A 23849-nucleotide genomic window follows, 5' to 3' on the forward strand; every position below is an offset into this window, starting at 1 on the left:
ATTTCTTTTAATGACTGAAAAGTTTTAAGCTTCTTCATGAATCTGATTCCAATTGGCTACTCACTCTGCTAGATTTTTGGGACTGTGTATTGAGGGCTTTTGAATTTGCAGGCCCATATTTTTGTTGTTGCTGCTGAGGCCATCAGCTTGGCCCTAGGAAAGTTATGTCCAGCCGTTCCAGGCCAGGGGCTTTTGGTCCAAAACATGAAGATCCCGGGGAGGCCGGTTCCATCCACTCCTTTGGTATTGTGTGCTCAGGCAGAGTGATCACAGTGGTCAGACTGGAGCTCGGCACCCAAGTTGATTCAGGATGCATCCACTGAGTAAACCTTTAAGTCTTTACAACACATAGCAGATACTTGATACATAATTACAGAAATACTGAGGCTGCCACACTGTAAGGGGTGATCAGTAAGGAAGATATCAGAGGAGGGGGTGGTGGGGAAATTTTTTTAAAAAAAACAAAAACAAAATGACGGCTAGTATTCACTGAATCCTTAGTATGTACCAGCACTGGGCTAGCTAGCGTTTTATATTATTGTCTCATTTGATCTTCATGAGAACTGCACAAGGGAAGAAAATAAAACTGTATTTTCCCCATTTTCCAGATGAGGACACTGAGGCTCAGTGAGATTAAATAATGTGCCCCGGGCCATATGGCTGTTTCGGGGTGGATCTGGGACACAGAGCTCTACCTCTGTTCCATGAACTCCTATGTGTGCTGGATGGATACTTAACTCATGAGAAGGGGAGGAAAAAGAGAAGGAAGATTAGGTGATAGACGGTATGAGCAGAAGGAAGGGAGGAAGTGGTCAATGAAGAAACTCCTCAGGTGAAGAGGAGGAAATGGCAGAGCCCTTGCTGGCTATATCATGATTCTCAGAAAAGCAGGCCCACCTTCCCTTTCCCATGAGAGGGGCTGGGTGGAAAGCCTGAAGACTGGAGTGGAGATCTGAAAGGGTCTGGGAAGACCGGAAATGAAGAAACCTATTTAATTCTGTTTAGTCTAGTTTTGTTCAAACTTACTTGAACATAAAATGTTTTTATTATAATTTTTAAAAATAATGTCTCTTAATATCCAATACCATCAATGCTCTAAGGAATATACTTAGGGAATTACTAACAGGGGAAGAAGCGGGTGACCAAGAGCCAACATTCTTACTTGGTAAAACAGGTACAGTGCTACCTGCCTGCCACCCGCATAGAGCTGATGAGGGATCAGATGAAAATCAGGACAGATATGGGGGATTTCCTCTAAACTAGGAAGGGAGCTGTGTGAGTGAGAGAGAGGTGAGTGAGAGAGAGGTGGGAAAAGCACTTGGAAAACGTTTCCAGTGATGAGTGGACCAGGCACAAAGCTGCCTGGCTGAAGGCCTCCCCTCAGCTGCCCCTACCCTCGGTCTTTGCTGGGACAGCAGTGACTGACCCAGGGGGGAGATGGAGAGAGGCCATCTTTCTCTGTCCCTGGCCCTGCCCATGGTGACAGCCTCCTGGTTACACAAAGTTCCCAGGAAACCTCCATGGGTGGGAGTCCCAAGCCTCAGACCAGATGTTCACACTCCCCCACAAAGCATAGAAATGGCTTACTAAACAGTCTGGCCTCTGCAAACATGTTAGAGCATTCATAATTTTTAAAAATAATAACATGGAGAAAATTCACTTGGCACATCTCAGCCCTGTACCCCCGCACACGGTCAACTGCCTTCTCTGACATATTGGATTTCGCAGAGTCCCAAGCCTGTTGTGTAAGGAGGGACAAAGATTGCTCTTTGGCTCTGGAACACTTCCTCATTCTCCCTCTCTCCTTTCCACATTCCATGAGAGGGAAGGACAATTCTTTTCTGTGGCCAATTGTAGTGAATGACCTATGAGACTGAACTGCACTTCAGATCAGCTGGTGGAGGTGCGGTTACCCCGGGCAAGCTGTGCCCCTCACAGAAGAAAACAGGCATGCTTCCATTTCCTAGCGTGTCTTTGCCTTTGGGCATAGAGGAATGCAAAGGATTTCCTCTAACGTGACTTCATCATGCTCCCAAGCTAGTGCCCTGGCACCAGCAGATACAACTCCAAAAAGTTAATAAAAGCATAAAGTGACCAACAAGAGCAGCAAAAAGGCCAACATGCAGAGCCTGGTCACAATCCAGTGCCATGAGGCAGTGGGGAGAGTCCCTTTTTCATCATGGAGGGGTTTCAGTTTTCTTTGTTGTTGAGGGATTTGTACAGAAACTCCTCTCAAATAATGCAGTTACATCAGAGATCAAGGTGCGTTGAAAGAAGAATGGATGTTGAGGGATCAGCAGGGCTGATAATTGGGCCACATGCTGACTCAGGGCAGCCACAGGCATCCGGGCTCCTGGGCTGACACCTGAGTGTGGAACAATGAAGCCTCATATGCTGCCAAAGACAAACGCGCTGGGCAGTGTTCATGACTCTCACGCCCTCCCCCCAGCTGCAATGTGCCTACCCCTCCCTGCAGAGGTTCTCCCAACTGCCTGGTGCAGGGCAGACATCAAACTTACAGACAGATGTCAATTTGTCCATATGGAAAGACAGTCATACAGTCACGTGACTGTGAGTAAATAACAAGAGTTGGCCCAAGGCAGCAGCTTAAAGTGATGGAACCAGTACTTGAACTGGTCTGTGTTTCTGATGTCCACTCTAGTGCGAGGTGCTTACCAACCACTTAGGACCAAAGGCTATGTGAAGTTGGAGTTACCCCACCAAGTATACTTTAACATGATCATATCTGTATATGAAAAGGTAACTAAAAATGCTACTTTCTCTGAATGAGGACTTTAAGAACTTCTTTTTTCCTGATTCTTCATTAAACTTTCTCAGTTTTCTACTAAAAACATAAAAACTAAAATGAGGAAAATAAAGCCATGGCTTTAAGAAGCTCAGATTTTTCCAGTGAAAGTGATCTTCATGATTTTTATTTCAGAGTCTCATTCTATGTTTCTCTCTGAAGGATGAAGGTACAATGTCTTTAGCCATTTGGGCATTTCCTTTTTATTCTGGGTCTAACAGGTTTCTCCGAGAAATGATTTTGCCTCAAATTGATTGTAACAACCTCTCTTTTACATCCTTCTGGGAGCTCTGTTTGCCCCACTCTGTGTATACACAGTGACTGAGGCACTAAGGAAATGCTTGCGGACAGGCAGAATCCTGACTACCAACTCAGACAACACAGAAGGGGCCCGACCTGTTTGGGCACACAGTGGCCAGGCTGACCCTCAGGCTGTGGGAAGCTCAGGAAGGCTGAAAGAAATGGCAGGACTCCTCCTTATGCAGATTCAGCATCTCAGGAATTTTGTCACCATGGAACAGCCCTGTGAGCTGGCTGGCAAGCGTGGCCTGGCGTTTGAGAGTATCAGATCTGCATGGGACAGATGGGGGCAGCTTAGACCAGGGTGTGGCAGGATGGAAGTTCTCGGTGGTTGTATGCTATGACTCTTAGCATTTGCATTACATTTCCTGGAAAATAAGGCCAGAGGGAATGGACATTCCCAACACAAAGTCACCGATGGACACATTCATGAGGAAGATGCCTTGTGGCCCTCCAGGCAAAATGGGTTTCATGAGCTCATCTGGTAGCCAAGTGGGCCAACACTTCTCCAGCAGGGATCATGTTACTCTAGGGAAGGCATAAGGCAAGAGGCCTGAGGATTGAGTTTAGACCCACCTGGACGTGGCCAATAGCCTCCAGCCAATTGATGCCTCAATGGCAGAAAAGAAAACAGATATTCTGGTTAATACACCCAATGGTGGCATAAATATGCATTCTTGTTTTGGATGTTATCGTGTCATTTTTCCATTTTGTTGGGGCTGTAGAGATGGTTGAAAAGAAATGGGGCTTGTGTCCCTCTCCCTGAACTACCAAGACAATTCTGACCTAGCTTTTAAACACTGTCTACCAACTGGATGGCTCCCCAAAGTAGGCCTCTGAGAAGTGTCTACCCTGGTTGTCCAAGTTTGGGATGAGGCCTATGAGTCTTCTCAAGTCCACATTTAATATTCCAAGAGAAATCCCTTGTGCTTTCCCTGAAAATGCCACTCTGGCCATGTGTGTGAATGCTGACTCTTGTTGGGAGTTCTGGATCCACATCCAACATTAAATGGTGCCTTGACCTCATTTAGTGGCTGCACTCTTTAAAAACCCTTTCCATCTTTCTGGTAACAAGGGTGAGCCTCTGGAAAAGACTGTGCACAACATTATTATGTCCCAAATGTAAGACACAGTTTATGGGCAGGATTGTCACAAATGGTGAGGTATGTCTCGTTGGCACTTTCTAGTATCTGGACCTTGTTAACTGCCGTTGGCACCTCTCTCCCTGCTCTCACCCATGGCTGGATTTCCTGATGTCCACTCAGTTTATTGTTTTTCTTTTAGCCTTCAGTTTTCCATAGTCCTCCCACCCATTGATATCTGTGTTTCAGATTAATTTTCACCAGATGTGAGTGTCTGGACCTCTCCAAGATTTGTTACTCTCCTTCCATGTTCCTAACCTTCTTTGGGCCATTAGTGTGATTTCTCTGACCTTGCTAGTATTCCCAACACCTCCCAAAGTAGTATCATCTGCAACTTTCCTTCACATGCTCTTTTCTCCCCTTTACAGATCATTAATAAGGAGGTTAAACAAGACCAGACCAGCACCGTACTCTAGAGCAAATGACAAAGGGGTGGGAGAGGCTAGAGTGCTCCCTGTGCGCCAGCCCTGGCACAGGAAGGATGTAATGTAATGCAACAACACTCCAATAGACACCTCCCGCCTCTGGCCCACAGTCATTTATCACCACTGTTTGTTTATGATTTCTCAGCCAGACTTCAGGTCCTGAGAGTGTGGTCATATCCAAGCCAACATGTACTGCTTTGCCAGGTAACTCTCACAAGCTCCAGAAAAACCCACAAGAACTTATTTACTGCACTTGATTTTGCTTAAAAGCTTCTACTCCAGCCCCTAAGTCCATCATACTTGAGAACAGAAAGAGGAGGACTGAGACATTATTACCCTTCTTTCTCTTCCAAGTCATCAGCCCATAGTTGTTTGTCAAATATTTGTTGACTTTTCATGTTTATACACTCAATTTTTCTTTGAGCTGAAAGAAACCTTCCTCTAGTAACATGGGCTAATCTATAGTCTCCAACAATCAAAACATCCTTTGCTATACCAAAGTGTCATTAAAATCAAAGGTAACTGAAGAGGATTTTTTAGGGTAAACATGCTTTAAGACCTGCTAGAAAATGTGTAGCTGACTTGTATAGCTATGATCATGGGAATAGATTTCCTCTTTTGGCTTTCCTTTCTTCTGTCTTTTTTCTTATCCTCCAATCCACCCATCTCACATTATCAACTACTTTCTTCAGTTGGCTTATAGAGTCTGCTCTTCCAAGCCTGGTAGTAACAATAACAGTGATATTCTGATGAGAACTGGGCTCTGGCCATGCACCAGACATGGCTAGTGTCTTACTCACCTCATGTCATCTAATTCTAAACACAGCCCTGTGAGGTGTGCACAATATTCCCCAAATGAGGTAATGGAGGGACAGAGGGAAGGACACTTACCCAAGACCACCCAGCCAAATAGTGGTGAGTCAGGATCCAAACCCAGTACCATCTAAATGCAGAGACCACATTATGAGCCACCCTACCACACTGACACCCAGTCACTCATGGATGAGTGTTCTCCTTTCCTGAGTTACTGGCCCCATGAGCATCTGTGGAGGACCACAGATGCTCTCCTTGGAACATGTGTACATACCCACAATGAAGACTGTTAGCCATGTTAAAGGATTTACAGACCCTTAGGGGTTCATGGACACCAGCTTGAGAATCTGTATACTACTCTAAATTCTTCCAAGGTAGGAATTATACTTTGTTCACTACCTCAACAACAGGACTGAGATGAAGAAATATTTTTTTTGAATGTGTTATTGATTGCAAGGACTTTGGACAAAACATTCAAGCTGTAGCTCCGAACAACAGCTTTATAAGATACTTTCTAGAGTAGCAGAGGAGGGAGAGAAAGAGGAGGAGGAGAGGGAGGGGGAGGGGGAGAAGTAGGAGGGAGAGGAGAAGGGGAATGAGGAGGAGGAAAGAAGAAAAAGAAAGTGAGGGAAGAGATAAAGCGAAAACATTTCACTTTGCCCAGGAATGAATTCTGCATTAGAAATAAGGAGAGTCTTTGTCATGGTTGTTCTGAAACACTTCATAACTACTTCTGGTTACTTCTCCTCTGAACTCCTGAAAACAGGTTATTGAAAGTTTCTTCTGCCAGAAATAATACACTCAGAATTTTAAGATGGGAATCCAATCCTTATGAGCAGGAAAAATCTCATGAAATGTGCCTCAGGTGACCGAATTTTTGGTACCTGAGGATCTCAGGGGGAACTGTGAGAGCCAATGGCATCTTCCCCCTACGTGTAGGTCCTTTTCACCCTTCTACAACGTCAGGAGCTTTGTTTTCTGTAGACCGCTATGCTTCATGTCTCCCTAGTATAAGACTGCTGCTTTTCCTTTGCGACCTTTGACATACAATTGTCTCCTTTTCTTTGAGAGTCAGGGGCTACACGTTCTGGAAGCTGGACTTCAGCTATGCTTTAAGCTTGGCAGTCTGCATGTCACTGCAACGAGAGGCCAAAGATTCCCATGCTGATATGCAGGCAAATGGAAAAGAAGGAGATCAAAAGTCTGCTTTTCCTTTGGCCAGCCTGACAGGACACCTGGGGAAAACAGAAGAGAACAGGACTCCTACTCAGCCCTCTGCCTCCAACAATGGCCTGTCCCAGCTTTGGCACCCAAGGTAGAAGTTTGGAGGCAGTCCCATTTAGTACTTTCTCTTACCTGTCTGTCAAAGTCCTGCTGGCTTCACTTCCTAGTCTCATCTCCAACTTATCCACTTGTCCCCCGCTGAATATCACCTCTCCCATTGCTCCCCTGGGTCAGCACCATCAATTATCTCACAAATGATGGAAGAACCCCTACTTCTGTTCTTCCTGCCTATGACAGTTCATCCTCTACACCACAGCCAGGCTTGTTCTGTAACTAAATTGAATCATGATGTTCCTGCTTAAAATCCTCCAATTTTCTTTTCATGTTTTAATTTTCTTAGGATAAAACCCAAACTCTCTACCTTGGCCTAAAAAGGCTTTACATGATCTGGCCCTTTCCCACTTCTTCATCTTCATCTCATTGTCTGAATTTTCTACCCCAGGTTATGGTCTGAGTGCTCTGTCATCCCAGAAAGCCCTTTCTCACCCTCTGCCATTTGCACGCCTGCCTGGGGCCGCCTCCTAAACACACATCCTGACATGGACTTTCCTGCTTTCAAAGCTTTGCATAAAACTCACTTCCTTGGAGAGATGCTTACTGAAATCCCTTCTGAAGTAGATTAACCAAGTAGGTTCCTCTTGTTAATCTTGATATCTTCCTGGTTTCCATCAAAGCAACAATCAAAATGTATAAGGTTTCCACTCACAGGTAATTCTTTATGGTCTATTTCCCTCAACTATATTGAAAGATCCACAGCATAGCAACCTCGTCTATGTTACTCATTGTTTTCTTAGCATGTAACCAAGAATTTAACCATTTGAAGAAAGAATGCATGAATAAGTGGAAAACAAATGGATGAATAAATGAGTGAAAGGAAATGGCAAAAGGACGAGATGTACCTGATCCTCAGCCGTAGGAGACAGAGGGCGGTGTCCCTGCACAGGAGGTATAAGAAAACCTGCACTTTACAGAGAAAATGGGACTTCAGTTAAAGAGACTGAAAGTCCAAGGCTCTTTCCATGACTTCTGTCCCAGCCACTAGGTTTCTTTTGTCCCAGTACAGGTACAAAGCCTAGCGTTTAGACCTTTCCTACTGAGAGAAAGCAAGGAAGATATAAACCTTCCAGCCACAATAAAATATCTCCTTCCTCATTCTCCTGACCAGAAGCAAGACAGGGAGTTCTACCAGCCTCTGAGCACTGCTTCTACGTGTAAAAAAACCCTTCCTCGTGTCTAAGTGCTCTGTGATTCACACTTGCACTCCTGTAACAGTGTCCACGTGCTGGTGGCACAGAACTACAATTCTTCATTTTGAACAGGATGCACCTACCAGCATCGTGGCCCCTTGCCAAACTCGTTAATGCCCACATCTGTATTTTTATGAACAGGTCCTAAAAATTTGCATATGTTTTCAATCTAAAAAGACTTCTTCCTTTCTAGTGGTTTAAGAAATAAACATGATCTTGTGTTCGATGTCTGCTCCATTATAAGAGTTCACAGTAAAAGCTCAAACATTCAAATGTCATGGCAGGTGCGGCCCTGGATGTCCCAAGGTGCCTAGATTTGGTCCCTCATTGCTCCACCTCATTGAATGTTCACGGAACAAAGCACCTCTTGGGAGCCCAAGGAAAACACTTCCATTCAGTGGGAATGAAGAGTTATTTGCTGACATAAATGATTGCCACATCAGGTGGATTTTCCTGAAGGAAAATAATGAAGACGTAAGCTGCTGCTTTTTTCTGTTTTGCAAAGCAAGAGAGAAAATGCAGTAAGGGCTCTAAGAGCACATTTTTGCAATCAAAAATAGGGGGTGAGAGGACAATGATTGAACACACATTGCAGGGATACCCATGAGGGCAACAACTTGCTGGAGAATGTGACCCGACAGAATCTCTGCAAGAAAACCAGAAAAATAAGGCAAGCCAAAGGTAAATTCTAGGCATAAGAAAGTAGGAGTGGGGATGAGCCAGCAGGGAGGGAGAGTAGAGAGAAGGTGGAAGCAGAACATAGGAATATACATTGAATTCAAGCAGCACCAACTATGTAATTTGTGCGACCCAGTGCAAAATAAAATTGTGGGGCCCCATGTTCAAAAATCATTAAGAACTTGAAGACAGTGACAAGCAGAGCATTAGACTAAGAGTAGAGCCCTTCTAAGGCTGGGGTTCTGTGGACTATATAGGTCACACGCTAATAAGGTTGGGCTGGGGTGTGAGGTTTATGGGGAGAAAGCCTAGCTCTAGGGGCTGTCAAAACTCTTTAGAAAAGAAACTTTCCCCAGTTCATTTTGCTCTCAGAAAACACCACCCTTGAATGATCACAGTGAGACAAATAAATCATGCCTGGGCTAGTGCTTGGAAGTGGCAAAAGAAGGAGGAGTTGTCAGGGCTGTTATGTTAATTCCAATTTGTTGTAATTTTTGGAGCGACTTTTCCTAAACTGTGATTCATTTCAGCACCAAAACACCAGATTCAAGTCACAGACTTCTGATGCTATTATGAGCATATTACTGATGGCTAGTAAAATAACTTCTTGTGATGTTTCTTTTATAAGGGCCATAAATCAAAATATTCAAAACAGTTAATTTTTAATGTGCCACTATTATCCATCTTTAGTTATAAATTTAATGTCTCCTTAGGCCCCACAGATTGTAATATGACTCAAAACACGCAACGGCTGTTCAAAAGTGGAAGGTCCCCAGTATCTCATTATTTAAATCCTTCAGATATGGTTTTAAAAGCCTGAGGATATCTGAGCAAACTTGTTTAAAGGAGTCATAAAGGAAGATAGGTAGTTTTCCTCAGAAGTCTATAAAATTTATTATAACATATTAAAGTAGGATTATATATTGAATAATTTTCAGAAGACATTTGTTTTCTGGGGTACATGGTGCTTGGGAAATTCACGAAAGAATAAAGGGGGTAGGGGCTTAACACTGTTGTCTCCATTTGCCTTGAGCAAAGCAAGTTTCTCTGGGAGACTTTGCACCAGTTCTACCCTGAGGATGACAACACAGGTCCTATCTTAGGGGACAGAAGGGTGGATATCATGAATCTTGTGAAAGAGCAATAAAAACCTTTATCATTCAGGGGGAGACATGAATATAGCCCAGCATCCTAACACTTACAATGGCAGAAGAGAGAGCTTCATGGAGGAGCCCCAAGTAGGACCGGCTCTTCTCAAGGCCACCCCCAGATTCTTAGAGCCTTCCTTTGCCTACCCGTCTCTGCATGCTGTGGGCATGTTTCACATACTTACTTTTTAACATTATAAAACCTTTATTTCGTATTTAATGCTGTTGTAGGTCAAGTGACATGTGTATTAGCTTTTCTGCATGAATAAATATGATGTTTCCCTTTAAGGCTTTTTCTAGATAGGGAGAGAGTCTTTCAGATTGGACCTTAGGGATTCTTCTGGTTTCCCCACCTCTTCACACTGGCAAGCTTCCCTCTGGAACCACTCTACATTTGGGAGAGTTGGTTCCAGTGTCGTTCTCCCCTTTACCCAGGAAAGGGAAAAGAGAGGAGATAGAGGGTCTGATGTAACTGGGGAACAGGTTATACTCGCAGAAAATGGATTCAGGAGGTGTTACAACTTTACTATGCAGAAGGATGTTGTATCTGAAAATCAACCCCTGTGTATTCTCTACAGGACCATAGAAAGCCATCTGAGTTATTGGTGGGACCTGCAACAGGTTTAACTAAGCAGTGAAATGCACCAATGAAATTGTCACCTGCGGGCAAAACACACCAGTTATCGTTTTAAAATTCGACTGAAGCACCACTATCATGCAATATGAAGGCAAGACTTGGAGAAGGGCACACCTGCTAAGTTATCCCAAAAAATTGCCTCTTGTGACATTCCATATTGTCCTAGAAAAAGAACCGCACATTGAGTACTTTTTAACCACAAAAAATCACCATGGCGCACAATTGACCACATTCCTTGTTCTGAACAAAATGGCATATACAGTGTCATCCGTTCAACAGCATATTCTATGGAACCATAGGTATATTCAACTCCGGGGAGTTTATGACTTGTTAAACAACCTGCAGTATCCTGGAGAGGTGCGATTTGCAGCAGCAAGTCCCTAGAGTTCAACGTTCCATTTATAACCTTGTGGTAATTACATATGCCACTATTCAATTATAATGCAGATAACACAAAAATAAAGGGTGGGTTCTCAATGGGTAAAAATCAGCCTTCAAAAGAGCAAAACCCCTGAGAAAAAAATGCAATGCATGAAATTTATAAAAGCAAAGCTCCGTAGAAGCACAATTGTAAAAAAAAAAAAAGAAAGAAAGAAAAAGAAACCAGCAGATAGAAGGCCACTAACCTGCCAGTACTGATATTTCTATTCTAATTCATTTAAAGAGATACAGTTATCCATTCACCATTACTATGCCTCGATCCTTGTGCTTTCTTCAAAACTGCCATAGAAGAGATAGTACAATCCATTAAATGGGCTTCTTAGAGAGGATAGTTTCAGCTCCACGAAGAAACACAGTTTTACTTTCCTTATGCCTTGCCAAACATTTGACACACCAGAAGGACATGAGAGTCACACCACACTGGCATATCTGGTAAAAGCAAGCAGTTGGCTGAAAGCCACTACTGGAGAATAGCGACAATTTCTGAGTCCACAATCATGCCTTTAAAAAGTGTGTATAAATCCTAGCAAGGGCACAGTTTACATCTTAAATAACACAGAAACATTTGAATCGTGCTCAACCCAGCCCCAACACGGCAGAGCAATAATGTGGTTGCGGGGAGGGGTAGTAGGAAGGAGGGGGCTCTTGGGGGATGGTCACAGAACACAGAAGCAGACACGGGGCACAGTCACTAAACATCAGCGAACACAATTGAGCACACATACAATACAACACCAGAATGCAATTTTTAAAAGAAAAATGATATAAAAGATGGTTTCTCACCCCTCAAAACAAAACTGGAACTTTGGTTTACAGGCCCGGCTATGCCCATATGCCCTCCTCGTCATCCTGTGGCCGGCCCGGGTAGGGAGGTGCACGGAGAGGAGAGGAGGGGAGCACCAGAATGAAAGAAGAGAAGGTTAGTTACACCGTGATGCACTGGAAAGGCACACTGATCTTCACTTTGTTTTTTAATCTTAAAGAGCGAGGGAAAAAAATCTATAGTAACTTAAGTTCCACATCACTGACTTGTCAAATACATAACTGAGTTTTGTATCTATGGCAACCCCCACACAAAAACATTCCACCCACCCGGCTCTGACTCTGTGTCAAGATTGGATTAGAAGATTAAAATTAGTCTACATTAGCAGATGATTATATTTTTGGAAAGCATGCAATCTGAATTGCATATGCCTAAGGAGTAGATTAAACCTTTTAAGTAAGCAGAGAAGTAATTATAGTAATCAAATACCCTTAATTTCTCTTAAGCTTAGAGTATCAATAAAGGCTGAAGAAGAATTAAAAAAAACAACAACTCCATCTACTTGGGTGGAACAAACTTTTGCAGCATGCGATAATTCACATCGGTTATTTCACAAAGGCTCAAACACGCTGTGATCTTCTGGATTTGTCAGGTTCTATTTTGCTCTCAGCATAAAAGAGGATGTGCACGCCATGGAATGATTATACATTTGCATGGAATGATTATACATTTGCAATCAAATAAGTTTCAAAGAGAAGAGAGTAAACTTCAATTCAGTAGAATGCTTGTAGAAAGAGAGTTTTGTTTAACTTAGAATTGTGCTCAACTATGTATAAACTGAAACTTATTTGGTCTGAATTCTCGTTGTTGAAAATGTTTCCAGAATGGCTCTGGCCACTTTCTTCACTTAGTGAAGTGGCCAATAGACAGAGAAACTGAATCTCTGAAGACAGAAGTAAATCTACCATCCCAAGGTCCTGTTCTGAACAAGAATTCTCACTTTTTACTGCAAGGATTGAAACAAAGTGTAGAAGACTGAGTGGTTCATATCCTGATCTCACACATAATTTGGGAGCTGTGTCCTTTAATAAATCCCCAATGAAACTAGGTTTTGCCATGATTCGCTTCTTTGTTTTGAAAACCAGGAACAGGAAACAAAATAACTTGGATATTTTCTCACCATTTGGATTCTTACTGCATAAGTTGTTTTAATATTTGTTTGAATTGTATAAAAATGCCAATATTTCACCATTTTTGATCTAGAAAAACAGCAATTTCATACAGTTCAATGAATCTTGCCTTTGTCTTTGAAGTCAGTTTTCATATAATTTTTGTCCTTTTTTTTCTGTGCATTTTATTTTGCCTACTTGAAAATATTATTCTGAGAAGAGAGCCCGAGTTTACTGGACTGCCAAGGGGATCTATGGCCCACAAAGGGTTAACAATCCCCAAATGATTTGAGTCCACCAAGTGATTTGCACAGAGTACAAGCTGGACAACTCAGTGTGAACTTGCACTGACAGTTTAGATAGGCATATTCTAGCAAAAAATAAGGTACAATTGATCATTTTAGCTGGATCTTCTCATGTATAATTTATCTGTGTTAATTAACTACAACACAATCTAGCAATTGCTCGTGGCAATAAACTTCTCTTTTCCCTACATAACTTGAGAAATACGTATTTTTACATTCATTGAACTTCCTCTCAGTTCCTGGAGAAAAGCAAAGTTAATGTCCCTTTTTATGCTAATGAAGAAGTAAAGTCTAAAGCATGGGAACCTCCAGCACCCACAAATGGGCTTCCAGGGGCCTAGCCACCCCCTGAAATTTAAAGCAGAATGCTGTGGGTATGCGTGTAGTATATTTCTCTGGATGGAAGCTCTAGCTTTCATTATAAGGTTTTTGACCCCCAAAGTCACTGCTGTAGGAAAACTCCAGGCACAGAGCAATGCAATGATTTGCCAAAGTCACAAAACAAAATAGAAGGTTTTCCCTAAAATGCAGCCCACAGCCCCTGCTGAGCACTTCTAAATGGCTGTAAAATCACTTTCCTTGCAGAGCACTTTATTTCATTTTGCACTGAAAACCCAACAACATGTATACATTTAGTTTGTTTCAAATCCACTCATAGAGGGTTTTAAATTTTGAAGAAGAAAGAAAAAAAAAAGAAAGCCGCTGCCACCAAAATCTACCACTATTTTCTTAACAGTGAAATGTGGTCTAATGCAAATGACTTTTAGCAAATTAAATATATTAAAAAGTGGTAATTAATTATGATTGAAACAGACAGGAGTTGTAGGTTGAAAATATACACTGCCAATATCACTACTGAGCCTCGTCCACCACAGAATAAAAAGGAGCTCCCAGATGTCCAGGGTTATTAAAAACCAGATGTTGAGATCGACGTCTTGTATGCTGGTGAATAAAGTAAAGAAATATGACAATCCAATATAAACTTTGCTAACATTTAACATGGCAGAAATGTGGATAAATTCCTTTAGTGAACTCGGGATATTATGCATTTTTTTTCAGGTTTTTTGTTTCTAAAGTTGAAAGTTTTTAACAGAAAATAGAAAGGGAGGTGGTGGCCATTTCTGGTCTCTCTAATCTTCAAAGCTTAAACATGAATTGACCCTAATCACCAAGTGATCTGGGTCAGAGTGAGTGTCCGCTTGGGGAATAAAAAACAAAAATGCAGGAGCTAATCAGAAGGGGAGCTCCAAGTATTTCCAAACGTTCACAGCTGTCTGACTCCTGCACTGCTTACATCTTTGTATGCAAATATTAATTTGTTCAGCGATCTTACTGCACAGAAATGTAAATTTGGGGGCCAAAAAATAAGAAACAGATAAATGTCACTTGATCCCCAGCTTCATGCCAAGTTATTTAGAAATTCTTGGGACTTTCAAAATGCATCTATCAGGTCTGGGAGAGTCTGTTTCCTTGTTTTTCTGTTTCCAGATCTACTTTGCAGTGGCTTTTCTGGATGTTGCCTGGTGTTACCTCCCTTGTGTGTCCTTCTTGAGTGATTGCTATGCCAGGAATTGCCCAAATATCTGGATGGGGAGAAAGCCTCTACTCCATCAGTCATCCGGGTGCTTTTTTCCACAGCATCTGGGGATGGGAACATCCAAGGTGGGCTGAAGCCCAGAGCACAGTGACCACAAAACACAGCAAACTTTGAAGAGTAGGGAGGTTTAGCTATCAAATAACCTTAGGATGAATCTATAGCTCCAGAGATTATATGAGGCCTTGATGGAAATCCTGCAGTCCCAGATGCTGGGCCCTAATGGGATTCTCGAAATACTAAGATAAAACAAAATTCCTCACCAGATGGGCCACTCACAGGGCTATGCTGATGACAAGCTCTAAGGGGAAAGGGATGAGACATCACTGACAAGACAGGTGACTTCTTGTTGTGGGGGGCGTTTGTTAGCCCCAGCAAAGAAGCTGTGGGAAGGAACTCTATAATATGCTATGATAAATGGCCCAGTGTAAACTTTTAATTGGTCTCTATTTTCAAGTATTATCTATAGTCAGCCAACAAGCCCCAGCCCATCACTGGATTTTTTTTTTTTTTTCAAAAACACCTGCAATTCTTTTGAGTTAACAGCCAGCTTTTTTCTTGAAATTGGAGGACTAGGTTCCTAATGGGGTCCTTACTATCACACCTGTCCTAGCTGAAAATGAGAGTGAAATGAAGGAAGAATCACCTCCAAATCAGCCCACTGCCTCTCTGAGAATTCAGCTAGCTGTCTCTGCCAGAAAGTTCACACTGGCTTCCTTGGGGGGAGGGAAGCAAAGAGATTGTCCTGGTTATAGCAGGGTCTGGTATAGACAGTCACCAGACTTCTCCCTACCCCCACTTCAGTCCGTGCCTTCTCTGACACTTTCTGGAAACATCAAGCTCCAGGACTCTGCTAACTTTGGCTGCACAAGTCCTGGAAGCAACACTACAGTGTGGGATTTATGATGTGCCCTGTGTCTGGGTTCAACCAAAGCAGCTCCTCTTGGCATTTCCAACTGCAGGTTTGGCCGGAGTCGGGGAAGACAAACACAAGTGCAAAGGAAAAAAAAAATGGGTACGAATCTGGAAAACAGGGCCACCTAGCCTGGTCAGGGCACTAGTAAGTTTACTCTCAGGGTCAAGCCCAAAGCTTCCCTCTGGGGACCTTCCATCCCTGCTTTTCACCTCCCCTGCCTCCTGTAATGCTTAGCCCATGGGTAGATGTCTCTGTTCAGGTGATGAGGTCAGGAATGCCTGTAAACTCTTACATGATCTGTATTTGTTATAGCCTGTGGGGCCCATTTCCAGATAAGTTCCCCCCAAAGAAGAAGAAAGTCCTAGGTTCAGATACTTTGCGCCCTGTTGAAATATAAATGTTAGCTTATTTCTGACCTGGGCTGGATCGTTTCTAGCACCTGTGCTGGATAGTATTAGCACCTGTGCAAGGTTAGAGAGTATGACAGCTTTCTGTCTTCAGTTTTTTTTCACTGAGTCTCACCACTGCCCCATGACACAGGTGTTGGGAGGCCTTTTGTGCAGATACAGAAAGGAAGGCTCAGGAAGAAAGATCAGGTAGCCACCAAAGGACACCTGGCTAGGAGCTGTGGAGCTAGGGTCAAATTCCAGTCCATCTAACCACAAAGGTATACCCGCCTGACAGGTGAACTCTGAAGCCACAGAAGGAAGGGCTCATGTTGACCCTGAAGGCATTTGTCAGTTCTGCTTTTCTCAGCTCTGAAGTACTTGGGACTTTGCACTGCCCTCTTTCCAAGCTGTTGAAGGGCCTGGATGGAGTTGGATGGCACAACTTAGGTTGGGTCTGTCTGGCTCTTAGAAGAAAGAGAACCTCACATGCAAATAGTACCTGCCCTTATGTGGGCATTATCAGCAGCACCCTCATGGTCCCTGAGGGAAAAGGCAGAGCCTTCACTCACTTTGCACTGCCTCACAATGCCTCAGATGTGGGATTTTAACAAATTATTTCCAAATGAGTAAGTATATAGGATCAGTTCTTGCTTTTCTGAATGACTCAACTCCTCTGAGACAGAAGGCTGCCTGGATTCCAGAGTTCCTTAGGGTTGCCAAGATTCTGTTTACTTGTTTCTCCCAAGAATGGCTCCTTCCCCCTTTGCACCACACCAGCCACTTCCCTGCTTTACTCTTCTAACTCCAGTTGGTGAAAGCTGAATGTCATTGGCTGAGGGGAACTCGACAGGAGATGTTCATATTTTAAAAACACTAGCGTGTTTCTCAAGGAAGAGGTAGATAGAGACTGGAAGCCTGTGCAGTCTCGGTTGGTTCTTCTCAGCAAGTTCAACTCACAGGGCCTGAGGAAGGGCAATCATCTGAGTCCTTTGCCAGACCACTGAGAATATTACGGGGCGGGGGGGTTCTCCTTCACATCTAATGAAGTTTCTTCAGGCACTTTCTTAATTTTGGGGGGCCTTCATCGTGGGGCAACTTGAAGAAAGTAGTTTTCTATTTCCTTCAAACAAAACTAATTCTGACAAACCAGTCTTTGGTGCATGGTGCCAGATCTCTCAGCTGAAAGATGCAAGATACCCAGCTGTAGATGGAAATGCTGGAAGGCTCTACGTTGGCCAACAATATTGTTTCAGAGCCCAAAGTCAACATCTGTTAAAAGCTGAGCCATTGCCAGATAGTCATAAAAAAGGGGTGAGGGTGGAGACAGGCTTTATATTTGCTCCCTCATCCATCAGTCATTAACACTTGGCTTTGTTAAATACAGTGAAAACTGTGTTTTTAACATGACTCTGGTCCTGCCATTTTCTGGCTAGTGGGCAAACAAATCCCTTAGACTCTTGACTCATCACTTCCTCAGCTGCCTCAAAAAGAAAATGGGATCATATCCTGACCCTCATACTTCATAGGGTGCTGACTGAATTAAACTGAAGAATGTAAATTAAACCACTTTGTAGATGTTACAAACATATACAAATATAAGCAGGCACACCATCCCTGTTGGTAGCATTTGATAGTTTGCTACTATTATAACAAATTATTTGACATTGCACTAAAGCCAAAGGCAAAAGAGTATGTGTAAAAAGGACCCAATAGTGTATAAAATTTCATCCTTAGGCATTTTAGCATCTCTGGGCTGTTCCCAGCTAGAGGTTATTCAGATCATTCATATAGAGATGCTGAACCAATTTTTAAAGAGCTATTACTGTGTATAGAAGGTAGTTTTCAGAATTGGTGTTTGTGCAGTGGACGTTTAAAAGATGTTTCTAATTCTCTTTCCTGCGCTTCTCCTTTATCTTCAGGGTGCTGCAAGTGACTGGTGTGTGTAAGTCAAACATGATCTTTATGACATCAGTTCAAAAAAAAAAAAAAAAAAGAGGAGCAATGGTGTTTAGCAACAGAAAATGGATCTCTCTGCTTTCAGACATTTCAAGGTTGGCCACCCCCCTTTCCACAGGGGAGCCGAAGTGCTGCCTCTTAGACAAATGTGACTGGATTAAAGCAGCAAGTTGAAAAGGAATCAACCCTCCAAATGTTGCCAAGATGAGTTACATCTACAAGCTGGGGAGTGCAGGCAGTGTCTGAAAACCCTTGTTGACTCAAAAGATACTGCAACAAATCTTTTAATGAAACCCTAATACTGTAAACAAGGTTTAAAACTAAGAGGAATCGGTAAAAGGGGGGACAAAAACTTGACCCAAAATAGAGTAAGACTGGTCTTCAACAGGCTCAAAGCTTCTGTAAGGCAAAACTCCTTTTCTACAGGAGGCTCCTGCTGCATTCAGCAGGTCTGCCTTTTTCCCATGCACAGAGACCCTACCTGGCAGGGTTTATCAGACCGTGCCCTCATGTGCTTACATGTCAGGAATTAACATCACACCCAGATTAAAGAGCTTTGGTAACAACCTGCTCATCTGCAAAGCCAGCTTCCCAGCGGCTGTCACCCCGCCTCCCTGGCTCTCCTGTGGCTCCTGATGGCTGGGTGAGCTCGCAACTGCTGGTAGGGGAAGGAGAGTTAAATACTCCCCCAGCAACAGTTCAGACGTTTGTCCTCATTTCCTTCTTTACCTGTGGCCTCACACAGAGCCCTGGCAGGGTCATTCCAGAGCTTCTGCTCTTAAAAACAAGCAAACAAATAAACTGCCACCTTTATTTCCCAAAGGTGAGAAACAGCGCATTCCTCGTGTTTTAGTAGCTTCAGGGATTTTTAATAGTCTTTGAAGGATAAAGAAAAAAGTGATATCTGAGCTACCTTTCTATCTCATCTACTTCTAAAAATCTGTTGGGTTTTAAACACAGCATCTTCCAATCCATTTGTGATAAAAGGAGTATCAGCAAAGAGGCAAGTAATCACAAGAAAAAAAGAATTTGTAACTGTGTGTGGTGGCGGATGTTCACTAAACATATTCTGCTAATCATTTTGCAATATATACAGGTATCAAATTATTATATTATGTGTCTAAAACTAATATGATGTTACATGTATTATATCTCAATTTTTAATTTCTAATTATCTTTTTTCAAAAAAAGGAAAGAGACAAATGGCTCGCAAAATTTATTTCAAAATGCATCCCAGGGTATCTTTGGCTCCGATTGTGAGAGGACCAGCCCAACAGTGGGAACAGCTGAAATCTCTGAACCTTCTCCCATCCAATCAACATCAGCCTAACAGAAGCCTTCTTCATTTTGAATTTGAAGCCTTCATCTCTTCATGAAGCCAAAACCCAAGGCCTCGTCCAAGAAGTGGGCCATGAAATTAGGTTTGCAGTGTTAAAAAACCTGATTGCTTCTTACTCAGACCAGCTTCAGACATACTAGCTTGGATGGGAAATTGATATTAAAAACTGAAGACATGTTAACTTTTCTTATTAGGTTACTGTCATAGGGGATTCAAAATTTCTGCTTTGTTCTGTTGTTCTGTAACTATACTTTAGTAAGCTCTGATACATGGTAGTTAATTTTTCTTCTATGTAGGAAACATGAAAACGTATTTACACACACACGTATATATGTATATATTATGTATATTCAAACATGTACTCAAGGGAAGTTAAGGAGAGAAATTTCCAGTTAAACATGATCTTGAGAAATTCTTCCATATGTGGAAAAGTCCTCAGTTCGTCTGACATATAGCGATACATACATATATACACACAGGACACTATGTATACATTTATCCCACATTCATTTAACCTCAAAACATAAAATAAATTCTTTTTTTTCCTCGCTAAGCAAAAGCTAGGAATAACAATTCTATATACAGAATCCATCTTCGGAGGGCAATGGAGCAAGTTAAACCCCTTGTCTGTTTGTTAGAATTCAAAGGGCTGCACTTTGGCTAATCTGTTGGTGAAAGTACAAGGCAAGCAGGGCATCAATCATAAACCCCGTCCACCATTTCACAGAGAGGGCTGTGGGCAAGTGGGGAATCCAAGGGCCTTGAGTTTGCTTTCTGACAAGTAACAGGGCCTCGGGAAGGGTTGCTGTGACAGCTTCCATCTCCTGGTGGACAATGAGACTCTACCAACTCCTTCACCAAACATAAAATGCAGGCCTCTGGGAGAAGGAGGAGGCGGAGGATGAGGTGGAGGGGGAGAGCAAGGGACTTTTACCCCACAGATCTAGGGCTAAGAAACACCTGGGGTTTGGAAATGTTGTCACCGGCCTCTAGCCACCACCTCAATGAGGACCTAATTGTAGGCGTGGCTAGACAGTCCCCTCCTATGGGAAGGCTCTGAAGGACACTGACTAATTCTATCTGAGAGCTGGTACCTAAGGCTCAGGTGTGTGCAGCATGGACAGAGGTGGGACGGCAAGAGGGTAAGAACCCCATTTTTATTTTGAGCTAACTCTACTTACGGCTTTTTTGTCTGTAAGGGGGAAGACAGGAGATGTTTGGGGGCTAGAAATCTCAAAACTAAGGTAGCAAGGGTGGCAAGCTCTGCGAAGCAGAGCATAGGTAGCAGTCAACCTTGGTGCGATCACCAAGATCATTTCATGATAGCTTAAAATACAGCCTGTATATCCGTCCCATATACGTACCTTGAAAAGAAGGCCATATCTAGGATCTTTAGTGACCAAGTTATTTGATGGCTTATGGGAAAATGACAGATGTCTCAGGTAAATCTCAACAGGAATTTTCAGCGAAAGGTCAAAGTGGACATTCAGTGCTCTGAAATATATCTAACCATACAAACTCCAGTCTTAGCTGAGAGCCAATATGTGCCAGGATCACACAGTAACCAGGAGCAACAGAGAAAAACCAAAGTTCACTATTTACATTTGCAGACAAATTCTGGAAATTGCCAAGTGGAGTGAGCAATATTTAGGACTAAGGCAACCAAGTTTCTGGGAATAGATTAACAGAGCAGACACCCTAATGTTAAGGATGCAAAATGGAAAACCCAGCTTCTGCCACAGTAAGGTCACTACCTTGAAGTACGCCCCAAGCCCTGGCAGATCTGACAGCAGCCCCTGGCCCAGGGAAGCATCCTGTTTTGCTTTGGGAGCCTGGCCTGTCTCAGGCCTCGTATGTGCAGACTCATACGTGAGTGAGCAAGGGGCTGTGGGCCCCGGCAGTCCACTGCTAAGGGCCCTCTGTAACCCAGAGCAAATCCCCTCCCTTTCTGTACCATGCTCTCCACTACTTGAGGATCTCACTCGGGTAGTTTCATGCAGTGGGAGAACTGCAGGAAGCGGCATTCTCACTGGCACAGGTTCAGCAAGAATAAAGAGTAAAAGGGAACAGGTGAAATGGGAGGAAATGAAAGGATAAAGTCATGTAACAAAAGAATGTACATAGAGACAATGGGAGCCAGGGAAAACGGAAAGAGAACTGAGGAGATGACATTTTTGTTTCAACTTTGAAAAATACAACAAAATAGGATAAAATTTACTATAATTCAATGGGAAGGGGGACAACACATGTGTACTCTAGAGAAAGTTGACATTATAGCCATGCAACCATATTTAACACCTGTGGTTGTGTAAATACATCCATACTGACATCCAAAGAGGTCTGCCACCAATTATAGCACTCAGAGACTCAGGACCTCATCTTGGGTCTGTCAATTTTCAGGTGTGTGACTCTGAATAATTGACAACATCTCTGAGCTTTAGTTTCTTTACATGTACAGTGGGGATACTTTCATCTGCCCATCCTATTTCCCAAAGGTACTTAGGGAACAACTCTTTCAACAGACATTTATTGAGGGCCTACTATGGGCCAGACAGGTATGAATATACTTTGAGGTATGTAACAGAGTATGAATAGAACATAAAATTCAGCCAACTTTTTCCACAATAACTTAGTAAGTATTATGCTTCCATGCTCCTGGACTCTGTAGCCCTCCTTTAGAAGTAGGATTTCTATAAGTAAAGTGTGAACTTTAAATTTTAAATGGGATCTGAAAGTCTTCGAAATAGTCAAAATCCTTGAGCTCTTCAACTCCTGTGAGTGAGCATTTCCATTCAAAAACAAGGGAGGGAGAAGAGATGCAAGTTCTGGGCTTGGAAAGTGGCCATATATTCTGAGGTTTCCATACAAAAAATGTTTAGGATTTTGCCATTTAGGCCCCTACAAATTAGCATAAGAGTGGCAGATGGTTTAAGAAATGGAAGCACATTTTGCACAAAAAGCAGTGAGATCTAGGTCCTTAAAGACCAAAAGCCCACTCTAAGATTCAGGCATGGGAATGTGAGTCCTGGATGCCCAAGGACAGCCTGAACTAGGCCTGGCGTTTTGAGTTGGCTGGAGTGTGGGATTTCACTCCGATGTTATGCTTTTCTTCATACCTGGAAGTCATTAGGAGATTAATAAAACACGATTTTTCCTGGGACCATAAATATCATATGATGCCTGGAAAATAGTAAAAAGACTTGACATAATTGATATGGCAAATAAAGATGCTCCTTTGACAAAATAACAGATACTGGTGACATGCACAGAGGGCATTTGGGAGAAGTTGAGTTTCCGCTTAGCTTTTCTAAAATCAATCGTGGTCACTTCACTGAAAATAAAATCACAAGTATGGTTCCAGCATATTCCATTTATTCTTTGGTCTTTGTTGTTCCTCAGAGCTTCTCAGCAGCTTGTGTCATAGGAACTATTTGTTGTCTTCCCTTGGAAATATTTGTGCCCACCTCTTGGTTTGAGAAATTTCCTAAGGTATTATAACTAGGATTTGTCTGAATGATCTACCTGGATGTTTCAATGGCTATGGCCATCATGGGGTCATAGGCCTTCAAGTACCATGCCTGCTCCTTTCTTGGGTAAGGGTCTAGGCTGTTGGATTGCCACATCCCACTGACCTCTCTTATGTTCTCCAAATTGTCCCTTCCCCTCATCACACTCATTTTCAATTTCTGAGGATTGTGTATTTATGATTACCCTTGCTTTCCTGGGTCGTCACCCTTATACTGGTTTCCTTAGTTCAGATCTACTGGGTTTTTGGTGGGATAACTCATTCTCAGACATTATAGCCTTTAAAAAGTATCCCAAGAAATGAATGAAAGAGGCACTCTCATTTTCTGCTATGCAGGGCACAGCAGAAATTGCCTCAAAACTCCACCTTCTGATGGAAAACACTGCTGGAAACTGGATCAGCTATGTTTTAAACTGGGTAGTCTCTTTCTTCACCTGATACTCTGAGAACAGTATTTCTCAGAGCACAGATGTTACTAGAAAAGAAAGGAAAAGAAAAAAAAGATTCTATGATCAAATAAGTCTGGGAAATGCTGGATTAAATAAAATTGGAGAGCTTTCTTTCTTATATGACTTTTTAGATCCTTTGATCTGCTAATTGCACCAAGACTCTCTAAGATTGAGTTATAATATGCAGCATTTCCCCCAAATTCTTTACTCACTGAATCTTTGTTTCAAGACTTTCCTCCTGGGACTAATGTTCCAAAAGTTACTTTGGGAAATGCTCGTCTAGACTTATAACCCTTGGATTCAGTTTCTCCTGAGGAGAAATCAAAATCATAGTAAATGAGAAAGAGACAGGGAAGAAATGGAAAAAGAATCTAATTCTGCAAGTGCCCAGCAATACTTAAATTGAACTTCCTAAGGAAAAATGAATTTCTCTGGAAAAGTAGCAAAGTGACTGGTTTTCCTTATATTTCTTTATTTTCATGTGTTCTGATCTTTTAATAAGCTCAAGGGACAATAGCAACA

At 42.5% G+C, this 23849-nt stretch overlaps 1 protein-coding gene across 1 annotated transcript in view; it reads right to left on the reverse strand.

Moving 5' to 3' along the window:
• The window catches only part of ERC2 (ELKS/RAB6-interacting/CAST family member 2), a 791328-nt gene that overhangs the window by 58045 nt on the left and 709434 nt on the right, over positions 1-23849 (reverse strand). Inside the window, exon 16 of the mRNA XM_044384924.2 lies at positions 11705-11770. Coding sequence (XP_044240859.1) covers positions 11744-11770 — 27 coding nt within the window. The 3' untranslated portion in view covers positions 11705-11743. The remainder of the gene's footprint in view (positions 1-11704; positions 11771-23849) is intronic.

This window comes from Ursus arctos, unplaced genomic scaffold (genome assembly GCF_023065955.2).
Source record: "Ursus arctos isolate Adak ecotype North America unplaced genomic scaffold, UrsArc2.0 scaffold_14, whole genome shotgun sequence".
NCBI lineage: Eukaryota > Metazoa > Chordata > Mammalia > Carnivora > Ursidae > Ursus > Ursus arctos.